The following is a 21,528-nucleotide window of genomic DNA, read 5'->3' on the forward strand; positions in this document are numbered from 1 at the left end:
CACCTGTGACATATACTAGTACTGATGCCCTCACAGGGAGTTCCAAAGGCATGAATGCCGCTCACTATAGCATACCTTTGTGTGTTTACAGGGCCATTTCCAAGGGATAACAGGTGTTACCGTTGCTTGTTTGTGTAGGCTTGCTGCTCGAACAGTCCGCCTACGACTGCAAACACGCCCAGGCAAGAATTTTAATCGCTTGGTGGCGGCACAGATATTGCTATCTATACTTGATGGTTCCGCTCTGAACACTTAGTCACAACTTCTCCAAGACCGAACATCGTTGCTTGTATGTCGTCAAACAAGGAAGGCGAGATTTAGCAATGTAAAATTGCTTAATTTCTGTTTCTGGAAGCTGCTGTACATGAAAAATATATTTCTGGGTTGGGTAAATTGCTGTTAAGTATTCTGTTAGCTATCTGTACTCAGCTTGAATTTTTGCCTAACATTCCTTATTAGGCAATTCCTTTATTGAAGACGTTTCTAAACAGATGTCCATGGCTAACTGTAAGATTTCCATAAGACTTCGTTAGGTAATGCTAGTACATGTACAAAAATGTATTCAGTTTGCGCATAAAGCTAACTAAAAGAAAACACGACTTGGTGACCCTTGGTAGGAAAATAAACAACGCCCATGTGTGTATGTCAGGCACCAGACAGATCTCATTGCCGTGGTAGCCATGCGATACGAGGTTGGTACAAATAAGACAATAGCAAAGCGCTACATTCCTATCAATTAGAAAACAATTTCATATTGTAGGTTATATCTAAAGATTATAATCTGACAAGATTTTAAAGGTTCGACGGCACAAAACATAAAATGTAAGGTGACCAATGAAACTTGGGATAAAAAAGTAAAGCTTCAGTAGATGTAATTCTATATGAATATGTCAACTTATCATCATACAACAGTTGTCAGAATACTGATGTTAAGTTTAGAATGAATTACTAGTACATGTAATAGATTAAATTGATTGATTGAAGTATTTTGAGTATCTTGACATCTTTTGAATTTCGTGATAACCATTTTCACAGGACATTGCATTAGAACATTTATTGCTGATCTCAAAGCTGGGAAAGGTGCATTGTCAGCCAAAGGGAGTCAGTCCCTATACTCCTTGCCCAGCTTTGACAAATTTTATGCTACTGACAAATCTGCCAGGAGATTATATATGGACAGGTATATGTATATAAGTTTTGACTTGTTGTGACCTGTACTTAGCTCGGGTGGGCAAAAATGTACAATAAATGTCTTCATTCAAATTTATCTTTGCCCAATGAGCTTTTCTTCTCTAGTACATTCGACTTCCTCTCGCTCCTTGGTAATTGTATAAGATCCAGAATGTGAGCACTTCGTTTCCAGACAATCAAGTCAAGGTGGACGTTTCTCTCCACAATTCACACAATTCTTATGATCATGAGGAAAGGAGTTAAATTGTCTTGCTCAGAGCTGCTAACAGGTGCATCTATTCATATATTCTCATGTAAATTTCCCTCGAGTCAGACGCAAATTTGGACCAACCCAACCGCCATCTTTGTTTTCATGGGCCTTTCATCTCCCAGGTGAGATAATGCGTTAATTCGCACCTTTCTTGGCTGGACAATGCCGTGGTTGCACTGATAATACCCCCGGGCTACAACCATTATTCAAGAATCCAATGGAAGCCATCTTTTAGATATACTTTTCAGGTAAACAAGTTTTACAAGTCAAACTTGTCGTTCCTTAAGATAATATTTACAGTGGCCCCCAACTAGAAGGACTTGTTCGAGTGATAGGTCAAGTGCATGAGGCAGAAAAGCGCGGGAATTCAGGTGTTTTGAATGCATAATGTCCTTCATGGTACAGACAACTAAATCAGTGCGTCGTGCCCGGAGAAAATGAACAGACATGTGTTTTCATATGCTAATTCATGATACCTCATTGACATGTCAATCAGTGAAGCCATCTTGGAAACCCATAAGCCCTGACAGCGCCAGAGGGGGCATTCACAAACGGGTGAACGCCCCGGATAATTGGTCGGAGTCACGGAGCGACAACTTGTTGCTTCCCTGGCGGTGAATCTCGGCTGTTGGCACCATCTCGCCGCATACCGACGCACCACTCAGGGACGTCCTGCTCACCTTCGGCAGCTCATCGCTGGTCTCCTGCTGCTTCTACCGACCTCCATCCACTCCACGCCGACTGAAATCCCTGCCCGATCCACAGTGCCGGTGTGTCTGGCTGCATCCTCGGCGCCAGTGTTTGAACCAGCTGCTCAGGTCTGACGGGTTGGGGTGGCATTCCGTGGCGGGCTATGGCTACCATGACGCAAGAAGTGGACAAGTAAGTCTTTCGGCGAGTTCTGTTTGGAGTCCGAAACCACTCGAAGAACCAGTCGAGCACCCCTGCTTAACTCACAGTAGCGGTCCATCTGGCCTTTTAATACTTAGTCTGGTCAACAGGTGTTCCGGTAGTAGGTTGGGTTAGAGGGGAAGCTTGTATACTTGATGGTACAGTGATAGGATTGTCTGCCCGAGCGTGTAGTTGAGATTTACCGGCATGGCGTGAGAGCCCCGAAGTTTTCGGAAGACGCTCCCCGGCCGGGGCATGAGAGGGGAACCGCACACCTGCGGAACGACATCGATCGCCAGGAAAGATTAAGTCGTGTGTTTACGTTTTCAGTGTCGTTACCTCGTGTTAACATTGAAATTAACTTGTTATAATTATAGCGAAAATTCTCGGGACGTCTGGCGTTTCATCAGGTAAACAAGAACAACAGTTGTACCTTTGTACCTGGCCGTCTCTATATATAATTGACACGTATATGTTGTAGCCAATTACAGAGTAATGTCATTCTGTCTTCACTAAAAGCTGTCCATTCGGAAATATGTTGGAATTGAAACTTGAAACACTTTGCCCGTGCCCAGTTCGGCGGACAGAACTATCCCACTTGTCGGGGTTATTACCTGCCACCATGCCAATGTTAACTCGGTCTCTGTCGAAGCGCTTTCAGCTATAACCCCAATAACTGATCATAGAAAGAATCGCCAACCTTCAAATACAACGTTAACACTCAAGTAATAGAAATAATGCCCAGAAAATTGCAACTTACAGTCGGGTCAGTAGAATATTACCGATGCACTGTGTATCGAAGAAAATTTCCCAAAAATAGTCGGGCGTCTTGGCTTATTTGCGACCTCCTATGTAGTTTGAGTGGCATTTATTCTACAGGTCATTGGCAGCAAGTCTTGTTAAAAAAAAACATTATGAATATCGTCTCAAAAGAATTGCTGGGTTTTAAACGCGAGTCCGACCGGAGTACACTCTGGTGCAGTCGACTTGCACTCCATTCGTTGGAGTTGACTTGGAAAGGGCTCATTGAATCCGGAGTAACCTCGGGACTGTGTAAACAGCACTTAAGGGTACTCAAGTACCCCTTTCCAAGAGTTGACTTGAGTTCGCGAGCAGACCAAGGAGGTTAAAATAGGACCTCCTCGAGCAGACTATCGCCGCTCGGGGTCGATTCTGTGAATTTATGCACATATTTTTTTTAGTGTATAAATCCACTGAATCGACTTGGAGTTACCTCGCGCCATTTTCTGTAAACATCTTGAACACATTGGTCAGTTTACTACTGTAGAATCCACGGTAGCGGGGCACCATCCAGGACTACTGTAGAGACCCAGTGCCTGATTAGCACTTTGAAGACGACAAAATTAAAAAGCATCTTGAGTCTACGCGAAACAAGAAAGGGATAATGTATGTTTCACCTTATGTAAACGACTTTAAAGTTGTGTAACTGTTATATCAAGCAGTTAAGAAGTCATAGTAAGTTAATACATGCAAACTGCACATGGAGGTATATGTATACACAGCGTATTTCTAACCAAAGTGAGGCAACCCAAAAGTTTCATATACAGCATAGTTCAGTCGTCACGCAGCTGGGCATTCTTTAGTCACTTCGTGGCCCTGTCTGTATGCAGGGCGCTACTGACTTCAAATCGACTCCAAAGCCCAGCCCACGTTGAATCAAATGTAACATACTCGTAGTACTACACCACCTGTACAGAAGCTGATATTACATCTGCTCCAAATGAGGTTGCTAACGCTAGCCTTTCCCTGACTCTTCATTGGACAGCCAATGTTTCCAATGTAAGTTTGGGTCTGGAGCTAAAACAAAGCTGCTTTCTTCACAACAGACAACTCATCTTTTGAAACAAGATGGCGTCCCCATGACAAATGAGGTCACTGTTTGGGACATAATGGCAGAGTGTAATCATGAAGAGAATTCAGTTTCAATTCATAACTTATTTGCAAGAAACGAATTCTGTTGTTTATTACCCCTTCCTCTAACGACCTTTATATGCTCGGAAGTATCCATACTGCGATGAACGCACAGGAATCAAAAGACAGAGAATGTCTTTGTTTTTTTAATGCCCTGGGCCGTTTGCCCGAGTCATTTGAACGATTTCTCCAGACCAGTAAAACTGCACATGTGCTACTTCTTAACTAGAGTCCCGGGTTATGATTTTTGATTACCGGTGCTATTGGAGTAACCGACCAACAACTGGCAAAGCGTTAACTGTTGAAAAATATATAGGGTTCTGCACATTTCTTCCAAAAAGTTTCAAGGCTTCCATGTTGTCCAGGGTCACGTAGATTATAGGTGCCCTTTGACACCATATAAATCATTCCTGACAGCTTTCTTGTGCAGTTCTTTATCAAAAATAGGTCATTGGCCTTCATGTAAAAATGAAAACAAATAACAAACAAGTTAGACAAAGTCTCGTAAACATGTGCGCATCGAAGTGATACAAGTATCAAAACGTACGAATAAGAGGTATGAGACTTGGTAATTCCACCGTAATTTGTGATGAAAAGAGACTATTATCCTGTAAGACAGAATTGCCCGAAGCAGTAGCATGCCCTATCTGCTGGAAACTGAAGGCGATGTTTACTGCCTGTTTCAACAAAAAAGAAGAAAGAAAGGAGAAATATCACAACCACTGCTTATCAAAACATAAGTAGAGACAAGCCTCATGGTAGTTCAAAGGTCCCTGCTCATATAAAAATGTTCATCTACTGTAAAACAGGAAAATCGCAAGGATTTGATTTCGCATTTTTGATAAATGAAGCAATCGTGGTGGTCTTAAATTCGCGGTTGAAACAATAGAAGGTACAGTTGCTTTAGTTCGCTGTAAAAAGGTCACAGTGAAAACCGCGAACAGTCCCCGGACACACTGTCCAGCCGACGGCAGATTCTGTCGACACTAATAAGTTACAAGGTGTACCAAAGTCCACCTTTCATTACACTATAATATTACAATTCGTACCAAGCATTTCCCGAAGATCCCAGCCGTTTGTGACAAATGTTAAGGATTTCGGATTCCCAACAAGTTAGCAATCTTCTACCTGTTTTCCTTACCTTTGTAAACTGATGGTGATTAAAGGGTATTTGATAGAAATTTGTCAGTTTTGAGGTATAAAGCCGAAGAAAGGGTGCTGTTAATAGCAAATCATATGAAAATCAGGTAAGGGACATGTTACAACAAAACCCCTCGGGATAAAGTAGAAACTGCCTTCGTCTGTAGGAAAACAGAATCATTATGTAGGTTGACCAATTATCGTTTTAGATTTCTTGCATTGAAAACAGATGTTGATTCCGACCTTTGATACGTTTGCGGTAAAAGGGACGGTTGTTGCATGTTTAAAAGCGAACATCTGAAAAAACAACAACATGTAGCTGCAAACAGAGTAGTAGGGCATTCGACACGGTAACTGTATAAGGTATATCTGTAATTGCTGTTTTTTTTGGGGGGGGGGGGGCTTGGTGTGGTTCATGGCATCAGAGCGTGGCGTCATACGTTGACCAAAAGGAAGCCTTGAAGGTCAGGCACACGTCTTAGAACAGGACATCTTTATTGGTCAAGCAGACTGCATAACGAAATTCTGAGACTTACAGGTGAAACATCAGCGAAAATTCACCTTGCGCTCTCGCCTTCAACGTGACTTGGCGAGAGTTCACATACAAAAACAACAAGTATTAATTCTTCTCGGTATCCATTGCGACTGAAATTAGATTACACGGTGTATGCTTTGTTATGTTGAGTATACAAAGTATAACGATTGCTGTGATTTGTCTTCACGCAGCTCTAAGCGGTCGGTAGTGGTACTGCAGAACGAAGCCCTGTACAGAAACACGTATAGCAGTAGAGATGAAGACGAGGCATGGCGATCCTACTTGGAAAACCCTCTCACAGCCGCCACCACCGCCATGCTCAACATCAATGGTGACGAAGACAGCGCAGCCGCACTGGGACTGCTCTATGATTACTACAAAGTGAGTGTCCCTACTATCGCATCATCCTTCATGGTAACGGATAAACGCTACCCGATGCCATCATTTGGTGTTATTTGACCTTGCTCGTTAAATATTATAGTAAAAAAAGGTTAAGTCACAATTGGAAAAGGCACAAATGAACTCTTTCAAAATGGTATACACATGAAGTTATCTGCACCCAAACATAATTCAAAATATTCTAAACCTCTTCTGCCTAAATCAATGTGACAAGAAACAAAGCAGGGGGGATATCAAATAGGTCACTAGGTAGAGAGAATTGTCAATGGTCAAATAGACATACTTTGGATTGCACTTTTCAGTCCTCATGAACCATAGGATAATGCATCCAGTCAGGTGGAAATAATGATTACATTTCACCCATACCACGGGTATGGGAGAAATGTATTGTATTCGTAATCTTGAAATGTTTCTCGTGTTTTGGCTACGAAAACACGGTACCTTGTACCTAGTCCCAACTGGAGGCAAAAACTAGTCTGTATCGGGAAATGTTTTCCTTTACCATAGTCAGAAAAATATCACCTAATCGCGAAACATGAACATAATTCTGTTGTCTTTTTAGGATTGTAACCCGTCCTCCATCGCCGCGCCGCTGGGGGTATGTTTATTTTACATTTTCGGTACAGAGTAGAACCAAAAGCAAAACGCAGAGACTAAACATTGCATTACACCCACCATAAAGCGAGCCATTGCATGTTTACGGAGCGGCGCGTTGTGCTGATGGGGCCCGAAGGTGCTTGCTACCCTGGTTGGGATGCAGAAAGCTTGTCTTACTGTTAAAGCGGCGGAGGTGGTGGAGGGCGTGTCCTCGGTACATGATTACCAAATACAGTAACGTTTATAACAGCTTGAGATGAAGATAAATAGTATGATGAGAATGTAAAAAACAACGACCGCTTGATAATTGACCTGTTTGCTTCCAGGTGCCAAAGGAGAAGAGAATGAATGCCAACTATGTTACTAGAACACCCATGGGTCCACCGGAAACAGATCAACCAAGGTAGTGGCCTTTTTTTCGAAATTTGCTTTCTTTCTTTGTAATGTAAGTGTATCACATATTGGTACAAATTAAAATACAACTATCTCATTAACTTGCATGTACACGAGTCAAAACGTAAGTTCAACACTCATTTACAAACCATCCTCAGGCATTGGTTAAAGTTTATTTCAGTTCTATCGACAATAAAGTAGAAATGTCCTGTGTCAAACCGAGAAGCTCCGTCAAGAAAATTTTCTGGCAGCCTCGTTCATCATTGAACTGGGTATGGTAACAGTAAACATGTAGTTCGTAAATCCCTCACAACCGTTTTATTCCCCGTCCTCCTAGCAGGGACCTGACGATGTTGCGTAACGTGCCCCTGGCCGACTCCATCACGTCCTCGGGGTTTGACGGTCACCATGCCCACAGCTCCCCGGTCACCACCCAGCCCCCTGCCGCCTCCCCCCTCACGGTACGGGCTGACCATCACATCCACATCCACAAGCCTGACCACTCGCCCATGATTGTAGCCAAACCAGACGAGATGGACAGAACTCCGGACAGTGCCTTCAGCGAGGCTACATTCAAGGACCACCAACAAGAGGTCAGTTATCATAGGATCAACTTTCAAGTATGACAGATTAAATATTGGATGTGAGATCACAATCATAAATGTGTACTTCTTGTTCTACTGAAAAGAAAGGGATCAGAAATGGACTTGGAATGAAGTTACCAGATGACCAGCTGAAACTATGTTGACATCTTACGTTATATTAGAGTGATTTGATTTTACATTGTACCTGTACACATACTCACAACAAAGCCCTGCATCTAACTAGGGCAGGCCACTTGGCGGAATCATACATCTGTGATTCTGTGGTAAAAAGGGCTTACAAGGAAGGTGGAACTCTTTCTTTCATTCACTCTGCACATGACCCATTCCCCTCACCTTTACACTTCATCCTACACTTCCGGTAGCATGACGTGCTCGGTGACGACATGTCCGCCTTCCAGGTCTTCAATTACAACATCAGCCAGGTCAGCTTGGCTGCTGCGCATGTGCAGAGGCGACAACAACCCGAGTTGTTGCAGCAGGTCATCACAGAGACACAAATCATGCCTCCTCCGGAGCCTATCAATGGGTAAGTGCCCGGATGTACTCTGTCGGCAACGCGATTGTTAATGGGGCACTCAACAGCGGAAGTAAATGTTCTGGTTCTAGATTAGCAATTTGACGTTGGATTTGCACTATGTAGCAAAATACCCTCCAGATAAACCACTGCCAGGTTCTCCAGATAAACCACTGCCAGGTTCAACATATTGCATCGCAATCAATCATTGGACAAACACTGTTGATCCTAAGTTTATTTTTGCAACTTATGGTCTTAAAAATGGGGCTTTTTCCATTCTTTGTGTCTAAAATTGACAGTTTGATGACAGTTTCTCTCTGGCAATCAATATTGAAACTCATACTTAAGATTTGAAAACCGTGGCCTCGGACTATTTGGCAACTTAACACACCGATCTGGTTCGGTCTTCTCTCTTCTTGGTTTCAGCTTAAAGTTGATTTAGATCAATAGACTACAAAGAATTTAGAAGCCTTGATACAAGATCTCTTCAAATACCCGCTAAGCCTTTGCTGCTTATGATTGCTTCTTTAGACAACATGTCAAACAAACTTACAAAATCATGCTTTTCTCTATTTCCCGACACAGCGTCGCATTTGAATACATCTTGGAGGCACCAAAGTCTCTCCGCCAGAAACCCGGAGAAGCAAGCATGAGCTACGTGAACAAAGGTAAGCTGTGTTTTTCATCATTTCAATTTTGTTTATATAAGTACTAAAGCCATACATGTCAATGTGGAGTGAGCACGAATCAGTAACTTCCGTACATTGAGTTCTGACTTAGCTGCAGTGAGTTACTTACGGCCACTTATTTCTGAAGTAGAAAGGTAAAAAAAAACTTGGCGTGCTGCAACGGAACAACCGAGACTTCCACTGGTTCAAGACAAACATTGCTATGCCAATCCGCAAATGATTAAAACGTTTCGTCCTTGTGATTCCAGGCCAATTCTATGCAGTGACGTTAACAGAAGCAGGGAGTAGTCCATGGCGGCACCACAGCACTAAAGTCAGAGTGAGTCCATCTTAACAAGTTGCTATGCATTTCCTCTAGAAGCCCAGATACAAACTCTTCGATAATATGTACATGTCAACATGTATCAAAGTTAAATTCGAAAAAGTAGCTTAGTTCGAGAAGTTACGGGAACCTGAGGAATAAACCAACGACACTCCCTTTTTATGCAGTCCGTGATTCAAGTAGTGTTTGGAGACGGTCGCAGTGAGGAAGAACAACTGAAACACTGGCGATACTGGCACGCACGGCAGCACACCGCAAGACAGAGGATCATCGACATGGGTAGGTGTTCGTCAGTCAGGCTAAACGGAACGCGTTGTCCGTGGCTTTGGCAAATACTCAAAACAGCAGATATCTGTAAATCGCAAAATCAAGTTCATTGGGTACGTCAATATCTCTTAGACCGCAAAAGTCTGTGGGAATAAATCACTGTAATCGTCAGTATGATAGAATGATGATCACATCATACTCATTCCCATGCTACGTTTCCAGCTGACTACAAGGAGAGCACCAACGTGATCGAGAACATTGATGAGATTGCGCACAACGCCATCGCCTTCTCCTGGGACGTGCGGGAGACCGGCAAGGTCTTCATCAGCGTCAACTGCCTCAGCACAGACTTCTCTTCACAGAAGGGCATTAAGGTAAGCTTCAGCGGCCGACCACAGTTCTGTATATCACTTGTTCTTCATGCAAATAATCGAGTAATAATTTGTTTGGCTTGCAATTAAGGGCGATGCTTGTCTGTACGGAGAGTATTTCGTTCCACTGATGAGATTTATTTGTGTCGTCAGGGTCTTCCACTTAATCTGCAGATTGACACCTACACAGACTACTTCAAGGGGGCTACACCTGTTCACAGAGCTTACGTACAGATTAAAGTATTCTGTGATAAGGTAAGGTGGATTATTGTCGTCGACAGTTGACTTGTAGGAAGACTATCACCCATTGCTTGTAAAACTGCAATGTCATTTCATGAGTTTTCTTAGTATCACAACTACAGGAATGGTTACTTGTCAAGTCACATGGTAAAATAAGACAAACAAACTAAGGGAGACGTTTTTCTAAGCTGTCAAACCCTCACCGATAGCTTTCTATTGCATCTTATTGTAAAGAAAGGATGCAATTTGTCCGTGCAATCAGTTGCAAGAATCATAAGTAATATGTTATCAACCCCCTGATTGCTGTAACTGTTCAGGGCGCAGAAAGGAAGATCCGCGACGAGGTCCGTAAGATCAGTAAAAAGAAGCAGTCAGAGGAGATCAAGAGCCAGATCCCCAGCCACAAGCGGAACGAGTTGGCCTACTTCAAACCCATGGCTGACCTGAAGACTCCCCCTGTCCTGTTCGTACCAGACTTCATCCCGGCAGCCAGAGCACCGCCACAGATAACCCAGGTTAGTAGCATGTGACGAACAGGTTTATCAGCAATATGCGTAAACGGTTTTCAATATCGAACTCCTATCTGTGAACCTCTTCTCCGCGTTAAGGAAATTTCCTATTTATTCATTTTTCTTCTTTGAATATGTTGTCTGTACTGACAGGTGACGATGTTACTGGCTGCACCTATGAATTTGTCCGTTCTACAATGTAACCATGCTATGGACTTCGCCGTGACAGACAGGTCATGACTACCCGTAGTCGAACAAAAAGACATGAACTATCATTCATACCGAGAGCTATGAAGCTGCTAAATGATACTTAGTATGCTGGAAATTATTCCTATATCTTAACTGCCTGTTGTTCGCTGTTGTCTTTTTAACGATCCATTTTATCTGTAAGTTTTAACTGAATTTTAGTATTATTGTAAATTAGAGGCACTTGTATATTGTTATATGCTTTTACATTAGTGTGTGAAACTTTGTGAACCTCGCAATTCAGCCGATTGGCTGCGATGAGTTTCGGTTAAATAAACCATTACCATTACCATTACCAACCAATGTGACGTGTATCATCCATTCCTAAAGAAAACCTTGACCGAATATTTCCGCAAGATTTTCTTTGTACTCATCTGCTAAATATCTTATTTTCTAGCCCGTGACATTTGGCTTGACGCCGCCGTTTGACAGGGGAATGAAGAGGTCGTTCTCGGAAGACAGTGCCTACTCACCTGAAAGCTCCCCTACACCAGCTGCCAAAGTCGCCAACAAGAGCGGTAAGGAAATGTTCAGAAATAAAATTGGAATGCTGACATACCTACTAAAAGAGATATAAAGCGTTGTTTGCATCTCGTGTAAGCCAATCTCGCACTTGTTGCTCACATTAGACTTCTTGTTTCAAATTAGGCCATGTTGATTTGACTATATGGATGATATCCGCGCGCACATTAATCTTTCAACCATACTCAATATCCTACAAAGCAGCTACAAAACGAGCAAATATAGGCAGTAGATTGGGAAAAATGGACAATGTATACTTATGTCATATAAAGCTAACATCAATTCAAAAAGTCAACGAAGAACACGTGAAAGAACAAAAATAAGTCTGGCAATAAAACGAGTTTTATTGTTTGAGAATCGATGATTGTTGTTGTAGGTATATTGTATTTGTGTTCTATCCTTTCGCCTGGCTGTATGTAACGTGTTATGAAGATTGTTTTTAGGGCAAGAAAGGCGATCTCTTGTGATGAGTGACCTATTATAAATGTTTCTCATTGATTATACAAATGAGGTCTTCATTTGCATAAAAGATATCAGTTAATCATCTCCTCGACCTACATAACAATGTGTTCGAAGTACGAAACTCTTAGCAAAGAAAGCTAAATTTGCATGACTTACATCTGCATGTTCAACTTAATGTACATGTTGCAGCCAAATGTCGCAAGAATTGAATTTTCTTATTTAACACTATGATAACAATTTCTCATTATGTAAATTATGTAACAATTTGCATAATTGATGTCTTTCGATATTTCTCTCTTTTCTAGTTACATATCATGTTTAAGTGTCCTAGTATTATGAAATACTGTAGCTTAATAGACTGTGCTCATTAATCATTCAAATTTGCCCCTGGTTTGCACTAATAGCCGTTATTTATGGAAGGCATCTCCGAAGTTATCTACATATCAAAAATTACGATGATCCGCCACCCCTTTCCCGAGTTATTCCCTTTCAAAAGTATAGTGTAATTGCGCACGCATAGACGAACTGCTGTGGAATTTCGTGAATTCTTGCCAATCAGATATATACTTAACAGTACGTCGAATATTTCTCTCCTTTTGAGTTACATATTTTTTGGTTATCTAACAGAACAGAACATGCAGTGTATTTATAAACTGTCCTGATTAGCATCTCTGAAGCATCTGTATGGTAATACCCCCAAATGGCCCCGTGTGGGGCATCGTAAGGGGGGGAGGGGAGCTGATCGTAAGGGGGGGAGGGGAGCTGAGGCTGAAGCTATCTACATTCCAAATATCATGAAGATCCATCAACCTATTCCCGAGTTATTACCCTCCAAAGGGATGATGCAACCACGCAGGCATGGAAAAAATCCAGACATGCCTGCTATACTACTAAGGTATCGCCAAAAAAATCTATTGTTTGGTATACCATGTGTGGTATACTAAAAAGGACAACCTTCCTCGCCACTTAATTTTCATAATGAAGGCAACTTTTTTTTGCCAAAGCTTTTTAATCACACGCATGCATTAATTTGGGGGTTCCCAGAGTATGTCATCCATATCATCACATCAATATGATGACCTTACTAGTAATCAATTTTGTATTAATTTGTCTTCATATTCAATAGATAGAAAGCATCCTTATGTTGGTCAAATTTGCTGTCTGTTCGCTCGTTTCAGTTAAACAATTTATACATCCAAGGTCTTGGAAAAATAGTTCATAATTTTGATGCCTTCCACAAGTTGTTAACTCTTCCTTCCTGCTGTTTGCTGCAGTTCTCCTGTACGTACGGAAGGAAGAGGATGATGTGTACGACGCCCTGATGCTCCGCGAGCCCAGCGTCCAGGGGCTCCTCTCTGCCGTGGAGGAGAAATACAAGGTTCCCAATGACAAAGTCAGCAAGGTCTTCAAGAAGTCCAAGAAAGGGTAAGTGCCTGTCTGCTATAGTTACTTATTTTCTCTCCACGTTATTCATGCCTGATGCAACTTTCAAACTTAAGTTAACTGCACATCTTATTGTTCACTATGCATCGAAAAACTCTGTTAATGCTGCCGTAAGGGGTGAATTAGGAGTATTGTTCGTTGACCATCAAACGCATTTTATTAAGTACTGGCTAAGATTGCATAATTTATCAAATGACAGGTTTGTTAAAAAGGCATATGACACTTCAGTCGCAAAAGAACATGACTGGGAACTCACATTCAGGACATATTATGTAGACATGGGTTCCAAATGTTTGGCTGAACCTGCCATAAATGCTAATCATTTGGAAACATTTAAAAGAGTGTCTATGAAAGACAATTTCTGTCTGACTGGAGGGAACAACACCAGCAAACTTATCCAAAAATGAAAAGCACTTTGTTGTGTAAGAATATCTCACATCAGTTCATAATAGGCTACATACATACAGCGTTACAAAGCTGAGAATCAGTGCACATTGCTGAGAAATTGAAAACGGTCGTCACCGTAACAAACCAGCATCGAAGAGACTGTGTCCCACATGTTATGGAAATATAGAAAATGAATTCCATTTTGTTATGATCTGTCCTAGATACGGTAAAGGGAGAGAAGCATTATTTGAGAAAAAAAACTAAAACACACATCCTTACTGGTACACAGAACAATAATTTTTCATATACTGCTATCATGTTCAACTTTAATATATATCCGCCTACGTAAATCTATTTACTTTATTCCAAATGCGAGAACAAATCATTCATACGTGACTGTACTGTGTAGCCTCATAGTAACATTGTCTATATAGCTAGTAGTTGCTATTGGTTGCCATACATTGTACCCTGAGAGATTGTTGAGCAATAAAATTCATTCCTTCATTCATTTTGCTTCAGAATTTTAGTCAACATTGACGACAATATAATCGAGCACTACTGCAATGAGGACACATTCATAATCGAGCTGCAGGAGGAGACGGACGGCAACATCAGGGTCATCCTTACAGAGGTGCAGGACACCCCCTGACTGTCACATCAGGCAACCAGACAGACTTCTACCAACCAATAACAAGCATGTTTCAAGTTAGGGAATGTGTAATTTGGATGGATGGCAAAATTTCAAAATCTTTTACTTCAAACTGTCACCTCATCTACTGATATATGTAAGAGACAGTCTGTGAGAGGGGATGTGGGTGGTGAGGGGTTATAGCAGCAATATCTTAGTTTTATGCGCATTGCTGCAAACAATGTAAGAAGGGAAAGTCATAAGAGTCTATTTTTGTACAGACAATCATGGTGGGAAGAGTCGGGGTAGGGTTGGCACGGCTGCAAACATTTACAACAGTTTTGCAATGTTAACAGTTACTATTTCTTGAGAGGTTTTCAACTCCTTGATCTTCAAAAGAAATGTCATTCCTTTGATCTTGATGACATGTAATCTTTGAATCTAATTGTTACAATTTTCAGTTTGATCGAAAATATAGAAGTGAACATGAGTATGAAATAAATGGAATGAAAGTTTTGGGGTTTAGGTACAGGGACACTTCTTGCAACAATGACAGTGTGATAACAATAATGATTGCTTTAATAATGATTGCTTTATTGGAAAACAATAAAGCAGTATTTGTCTTCCAAACTGATCTCTTGTCAGCCGGACACCATTGTACGTTTTAATGAAAAGCAGGGCTTTGTGTTATGTGGGATTTTAATGACTATGCAATTTTAATGTATATTTTGGGTGACAAGCTTTTGGGTGACAAGCTGGATTCTTAGATTTATTTTGTACATAATGTAACGGTTATCTGTCGGTGAGACTTGCATGGAATAAATCAGATGTCAATAATACATTTGTGTTTCCATTATTCAATACCCTGTCATGGACTAAAAATGAGGACTCTTGTTAGATCTTGTGAATTTAATGTGATTAACTTTAATCCATGCATAGTGCTAAAGTTGGCAAATGGATATAAAATACTGACCCATCAGCCTGCCCAGGCAGCTGTTTGGCACCAAATTTTATCCATTGGTCATGGTGCTAGGCAGCAGCCATTTATCCAGTTGAAATGAAAATTGCTTACATCAAAATACATCCAAATAAAAAGCTGTTGAAGTGGCCAGAGACTTTATTCCATACACAAGGTTTACACACTTGCAAATATATTGCTTTATTAGATGGATGAAATAACAGATCGATGAAATTCCATGAAAATAACACCTTTATTAACTGACAGAGAGTATGCATCTTTAAAGTATTACAAACATCTCATCAATACATTGAAACTTACTTCTAACTTTATATCACTAGAAAACTATCTAAGCACTTGGTTCCTTTTCTGGGAATATCTATGGTCTTTTGATTAAACAGCAAAAATACAAAGTAAAGTAGTACTAAAACTTTTGAAACATCAAGACCTGGTTACATGTAATTATTTGCTTTCTAGCTTGAAATATATGACATACAGTAAACCAAGTTTAAGTGGCCTTGGTGTAACGTACCTAAATTGTAAGATACTATTGCAGGAAAAGATTTTGTACATACAAGTCAATGAGAATCTAGACTTAGTCAAGGACAAAATTGTCAGATTCAACACTGTTTATTATACAACAGCAGTCAATTTTTGACTTTTTTTTAGACTTTAGTCTTGGCTAGAACGCAAGGGAAATTGTTTTGCTGCATTACTGGCACAAACCTAAAAAAAATTAAAATTCAACCCTAGACTAACAAGGAATATCAGTGATGCATTCAAAACCCGGGTTTAGCACATATATAAATATTACTATGACTAAAATAAATTGATTTTTCTATCCATTGCAAAAGTCTACAGCTTGATAATACTGTTCGTAAAGTACCTGGCCTACCTTTGAAGACAGACTTGTAAGTCATGGGAAGACCACACTGACTTCATTTAATGGATGGCATCCTCTGAACACCCCAAAATTGGGCCCAAAAAATGAAAATCCGGCAAAAATCTAAACCACAGGACTACACATCCAGACCATTCTTCCGCAGGCTTGGTTTGTTCTTATGTTCACCTCCAGTAAGACTGTAAGAGACAATCGTTGCCATTTCAACCATGTTTGTATTGCCATTCTTGTTTAAAGAGGGAACAACTTCAACAAGGGTGCTGTGGCCCCTGCCCTGGACAGCAGGTCCTTGAGTAAGCATGACATTCTGATTGATATGAGGTAATATGTGGCCAAAGTATTTTTTTGGACCAGGCGAAAATCAATATGTACGTGAATTTCATCCATAGAATTAAGCAAGTGTGGCCGAAGCACATCAAAGTCTCTCTTCATGCATGTGAGGCTATCATATTCAACATCAACTTTTATTTGTAACAACTTTTAGTGCAGACAATAATCTGTCATACTCTAAAATCACATTTAGCACAGTTCCCAATGTCGACAGAAATTGGGATGTAGCCAATGCATGTAGCCCTCCATCAGCATGCCTGTACCATTGTCCTGCAGTATTGCAACAGACTGCTAGATGGCATTGCCAGCATATGTTGCTGTTGTTGACAGTCCATCATCTCAGCAATTGATATAAGCTACATATTATGCACGAATACACTGTAGGTCTGGCTATGCAACCCTTTAAGAGGGTCAATCCTTTTCCTTATAATCCGCTTCCCCCACAAGGGGAAATGTCTTATTATTAGTGTGCATGACATGTGAAGTCGCCTTTATCTCTGGGGTAACCTATATTCTGCTGTTTTTTAAAAAACAGGATGTTGGTTCATTTGAAGTCAACAAATGTTGGTTTTAAATTGCAATATTTTCAAAATGCACCATCCATTTACTTAATTGAATGAATATAGGTTACCCCGTGGATAAAGAGCTATATGAAGCCAAATAGGAAAGGTCAAACTCTTAAGACTGAAATTCCTTTTGACATCACCAGTGCAGACCTCCCATGAGCATTAGAGCATCAACCAATCAGCCTTTGAGTCATGTTGGAATGTACCACATAAAAAAGAGATTCAGGGGGTTGTTCACAGGAAGTTGTGAAAATGGCAGAACTGTAACGTTAGTTGTGTTTACAATACTGGAAGGTTCACAGCTCAACAATGATGGAAAACTACATGTACTAGAGTTGCTGCTAGACTATGACCTGCAACACTTTGTTACGTTGTCCCGTTGGTTACTGTGTTGTAACACTTGGTGCAGTATGGCAGAGCATTGAATTCAAAGATGTTGTCATCTTTTGTTGGGGCTTTGTGACATCTCTGAAAAAAGGCGTAAATGACATGTCAATAATAGCTCCAAGAAAAAGATCTACTATTTTTGAAAAATATTCTACAAGCATTAATGGGCTCTCTAAGTATAGAAATAGACAGCAATAATTTCATGTTTTCCAATATTAGTGACCCACTAGCCTGTGTTTACACAATCTGTCGCTAGCTGGGGTTAATGACCCCTCCCTAGGTGGTGGCACCTGTAGGGCCAACCGCCAGGCTAGGTGTCTCACATACAGTAGTGGACAGTCTTACCTGACACACAAAGCAGTCTGGGTGCCAGGTACTCTCTATGGCCTCTATGAAACCCCCTGTGATGGGGTTGCTGCATGATCGACAGCGAGGCGCATTGTACTGGAAGAAATCCTCCTCACAATAAGGCTGTAGTAAGTAAAAAAATTGGACATAGGTGATTAGAAATGTGGACCACACTCACTCATTTCTGCCTGCAACAACTCATGGTCAGTTGTTCTGAATTGTGAGGTACAATTCCAGTTACCATGAAGAATACAATAGAAAGAATGGCTATATTCCCCTCATGATACATCTCCATGAGGGAGAAATAATAAGCAATGCAAGCCAACAAGAAAGGTAACATTTGCAAGAAAATACAGAATGTTACCTTCACATGGTTTAGCCTAGCATTTCTACCTGGAAGGGTAAACTGATTTAGTTGCAGATGTTGACACAGGATAAGTCAAGGAGGTACAAATGAATTTTGATCTGTAACGTTATGCATCTTGAATAATGAACTCAACGGCCCATATTGTTCCAAACAGGGTTTCTCATCATCATCTCATCTCAGTCCCATAGCTACAAGCCACATGCAGGGATAGTCTGTCCACAAGGTTCTCCACTTCTGACGGTCATCATGATGATGAGAAACCCTGTTTGGAACTTCCCGTTGAAACCAGAGGGCTGGGAGCTTCAGCCACAAGCCCGTCTGATGTGACTGCCTTTAAATGAAAACTATCTTCATTATGCAAAATCGTTACAACAAAACTTCAGGCCAGAGCAGGCTTGCACGTGGTCTTAAGCATGCGGCTGCGCCACATGCCTTGCTACAAGGCCACGCTAATTTGCCCTATATTATGACTATATTTATTTCATAGATTTGGACTTAATAATGTATGTGTGTTGTTGAGGTGATTTAAGCTTTACGTTGATTATGATATTTGTTCTTGTATTTATGTGTATTATCAATTGATATACAGTCAAACCTGCCCGAGCGACCACCTCTTCTCAGCGACCACCTGGCCATTTCGACCGCTTTTTCTCGGTCCCGATTTTTTTCCCATTGACTTAAGCATTAAGCGACCTTTTCTCAACGACCACCTGGCCAACGCGACTGCGACCGGCCCAAATTGGGACCCATAACGACCGCATCATTTTCAAAATTGAGGTTTTCATCGATTTTTGATGATAACTAGCGCGATTTTGTGCCGAAATCGTTGTAAGAAAATCCGAATTTATAATTAGTTGTTAAAGAATTTTTTTAAAAATCTATATCATAATAAAGTGAACGAATGCTGAAACGTATATAGCCTCATACTTTTTTAAGAAAAATCTGTGTAGCTCATACCTTTTTAAGGAAGATCTGTACGTGTGAGTGCTTTTGTCCAACTGTACTGTATACATTCACCCGTGGGTAAGTACGCTATCGGGACGTACTGGGCATCGAATTCGAAAGGTGCACCGTAGTTATTTCAGATCAAGAACATAGCGACGCATAAAGGCTTTTTTGGTAGTTAACTGACAGCATCAAAGTTCCCTTACTGTCTAAAACGGTAGTGTACAAATACTTGAGCTTTAAAACACTGCATCGTATAAAAACTCGATAAAAGCTTGGGGTTAAATTTACAATTTACAGTGTGCGTGTTGTATTTGACATTAAAGACCTCGCTTCTTTGCGTGCGTGCAGTGTGCTTGCTTTTGCTATTAAACACAACGGAAACCATTTATACTTTGCATCAGGCATGTTTTCAGTCGATACTCTTCTCAGCGACCACCTGTCCAAATCGACCGCTTTTGTCCGGTCCCCCGGGTGGTCGACTTGGGCAGGTTTGACTGTATCATTGTTATGATTTCGGCATGGCGGCTTTGAAAAGGTGTCCTTTGACATCTGTTCCGCCATCCCCTCCATTGTCATTGTATTGTGGATAATCCAAATAAATAAATAATTGAAATAAATGGGTCGTCAACAGGGTTTACTCGGCGGCATTTAGCATGCAGAAGGCAGTCGTCTGGGGGAGGTAAGGTAAAAAATTAGCTTGATCTACCAGCAAAATTTGTCCCTTAAAATCCAAGAAATGGCATTTCAGAGGGTCAAGATTTCAAAATTTTTCTAGACCTCCGCAACGGATCAACCAATGTCAGAAAATGTGAAAATGCATAAGGGGAGGGGGCAGAGCTTATATGCATCGCCCTTGAAAACCTTTTTCAAAGACAGAAATGTTATTAAACTCTAGATTAGTCTGCCAGCAAAATTTACCGCTAGGGCCCTCAAAATGTAAGAAATATGGCGTTTCAAGCTCGATGGTAAAGATTGATTTACAGTCAGTTATTACCGCCACAGAACCAAGAAAAAGTCCAAAATATACAAATTGAAAATAGTTTCCATCAAGCCGCTCGGGCCAACGAGCTTGCAATGCGTAGCGGGCGGGGCGGGCGCTGCTTCATAGCGCAAATCTACTAGAAATCCAGCTACAAATGTTTTTTTAGCAAATTTTGACCTGGGTGGAGGATATCTATTCGCAAAAAAAATTGACCCGACCCTCTGACAGCCGGCCCTCCCCCCTCACTAAATGCCATACGGTCCCTAACTGCCAAATGCAAATTTGTCGTGTTCTCACCTTTTGATCCTTGACTATGTATGTTCCATTCAGCACCTTTTTACACTGCCAGCACCTGAAGTGGTCTGTGTGCCAGTTACTGCCCAGTGCCTACAATATTCACAACAAGCGAGGATCGATCATACACACAGTTGTTGCAGCTAGCCAAAGACTCATGATTGGCCATTCAAAAGTTTTCTCTGTTCTAATTATAATATCGAAAATAATTACCAATCTTACTGCATATATCAGGTACATGTATATTCACAACCAGAGTAGAAGAAAAGGTTATGGTATGCTTGTAGATAACAAAGACTCAACATATGCCTAGCTGTGCCAAAAGTGTGCAATATAGAAACAAGTACTGAAATGATTTCAAATGTGACTTGTGTGCTAACCTTGACATAGCCTTCCTTAGGTTTGATGAGTTTGTTACACTCGGCGCAGATAATGCCAAACCACCTCGCTCGCTCCTCTAAGGTACGAGGTAACACCTGTGGAAGACACTAACTATTATCTTTGTGAGACCAAAGAAGAAGAAAGGGATAAAACACGTGAGAGGAAAGGCAAGAAATAAAGGTCTAAGCTGTGGGGTCATCTACATTAGGATTGGATTTTCAGCAGTTCTTCTCCAGTTTCTATGTTAAAGGATGATTCTAAGCTTTAAAAAGTCTAACCTCTGTGAGTGAAGTCAAGTTGTCAAAACCCTCTAGTTTGAAGCTGCCGACTTCCCTGTGGACATAGGGGGCTATCTGGTCCTTAGGTAGATCCTGCCATAATGACTCATTGATCAGAATCTAGAAAAAATGTGACAAAGGTCAGAAATCAATCAAAATACAAAGCCCAATGCTTAAGCTACATGTACTGTAAATGGAGAAATCTTCGCAGCAGTTTTATTATTGTGGTTTTTGTAGTGACTGTTTTATCTCATA

At 41.0% G+C, this 21,528-nt stretch overlaps 2 protein-coding genes across 12 annotated transcripts in view; one reads left to right on the top strand and one right to left on the bottom strand.

Annotated features, from left to right (window-relative positions):
• The first annotated feature begins 1,723 nt into the window (after positions 1-1,723).
• Positions 1,724-15,117, top strand: LOC118409677 (grainyhead-like protein 1 homolog). Of its 6 annotated transcripts, none has more exons than XM_035810865.1 (15): positions 1,724-2,323; positions 6,131-6,320; positions 6,901-6,936; positions 7,262-7,338; positions 7,666-7,921; positions 8,332-8,459; positions 9,033-9,115; positions 9,385-9,455; positions 9,626-9,737; positions 9,948-10,099; positions 10,250-10,351; positions 10,654-10,851; positions 11,489-11,609; positions 13,350-13,500; positions 14,425-15,117. In XM_035810865.1, exons 1-15 carry the CDS (start codon positions 2,295-2,297, stop codon positions 14,552-14,554), a joined length of 1,836 nt encoding a protein of 611 aa, XP_035666758.1. In that variant the 5' UTR covers positions 1,724-2,294; the 3' UTR covers positions 14,555-15,117. The 6 variants fall into 6 exon arrangements, with proteins under 6 accessions (XP_035666758.1, XP_035666755.1, XP_035666756.1 ...); XM_035810862.1 differs by having other exon boundaries at positions 1,725-2,323; positions 8,296-8,459; XM_035810863.1 differs by having other exon boundaries at positions 1,725-2,323; positions 7,669-7,921; positions 8,296-8,459.
• A 515-nt stretch (positions 15,118-15,632) lies between these two features.
• The window catches only part of LOC118409678 (transforming growth factor beta-1-induced transcript 1 protein-like), an 81,997-nt gene continuing 76,101 nt past the window's right edge, over positions 15,633-21,528 (bottom strand). For all 6 annotated transcript variants that reach the window (XM_035810872.1, XM_035810871.1, XM_035810873.1 and 3 more), the window contains 5 exons: positions 21,274-21,393; positions 20,995-21,090; positions 20,618-20,707; positions 18,021-18,146; positions 15,633-17,756 (listed from right to left, as the gene is read on the bottom strand). In XM_035810872.1, the coding sequence (XP_035666765.1) occupies positions 17,655-17,756; positions 18,021-18,146; positions 20,618-20,707; positions 20,995-21,090; positions 21,274-21,393 (534 nt within the window). In that variant the 3' untranslated portion in view covers positions 15,633-17,654. The remainder of the gene's footprint in view (positions 17,757-18,020; positions 18,147-20,617; positions 20,708-20,994; positions 21,091-21,273; positions 21,394-21,528) is intronic.

The sequence above is a fragment of the Branchiostoma floridae genome, chromosome 2, assembly GCF_000003815.2.
Source record: "Branchiostoma floridae strain S238N-H82 chromosome 2, Bfl_VNyyK, whole genome shotgun sequence".
In the NCBI taxonomy this organism is placed as follows: Eukaryota; Metazoa; Chordata; class Leptocardii; order Amphioxiformes; family Branchiostomatidae; genus Branchiostoma; species Branchiostoma floridae.

Excerpts from the sequence above, each read along its gene's own strand:
- LOC118409677 (XM_035810862.1), top strand. The coding sequence starts at position 2,295 with ATGGCTACCATGACGCAAGAAGTGGACAA. Across the intron at positions 9,116-9,384 it reads CATGAGCTACGTGAACAAAG|GCCAATTCTATGCAGTGACG; the intron begins GTAAGCTGTGTT and ends TTGTGATTCCAG. Across the intron at positions 10,852-11,488 it reads CACCGCCACAGATAACCCAG|CCCGTGACATTTGGCTTGAC; the intron begins GTTAGTAGCATG and ends CTTATTTTCTAG.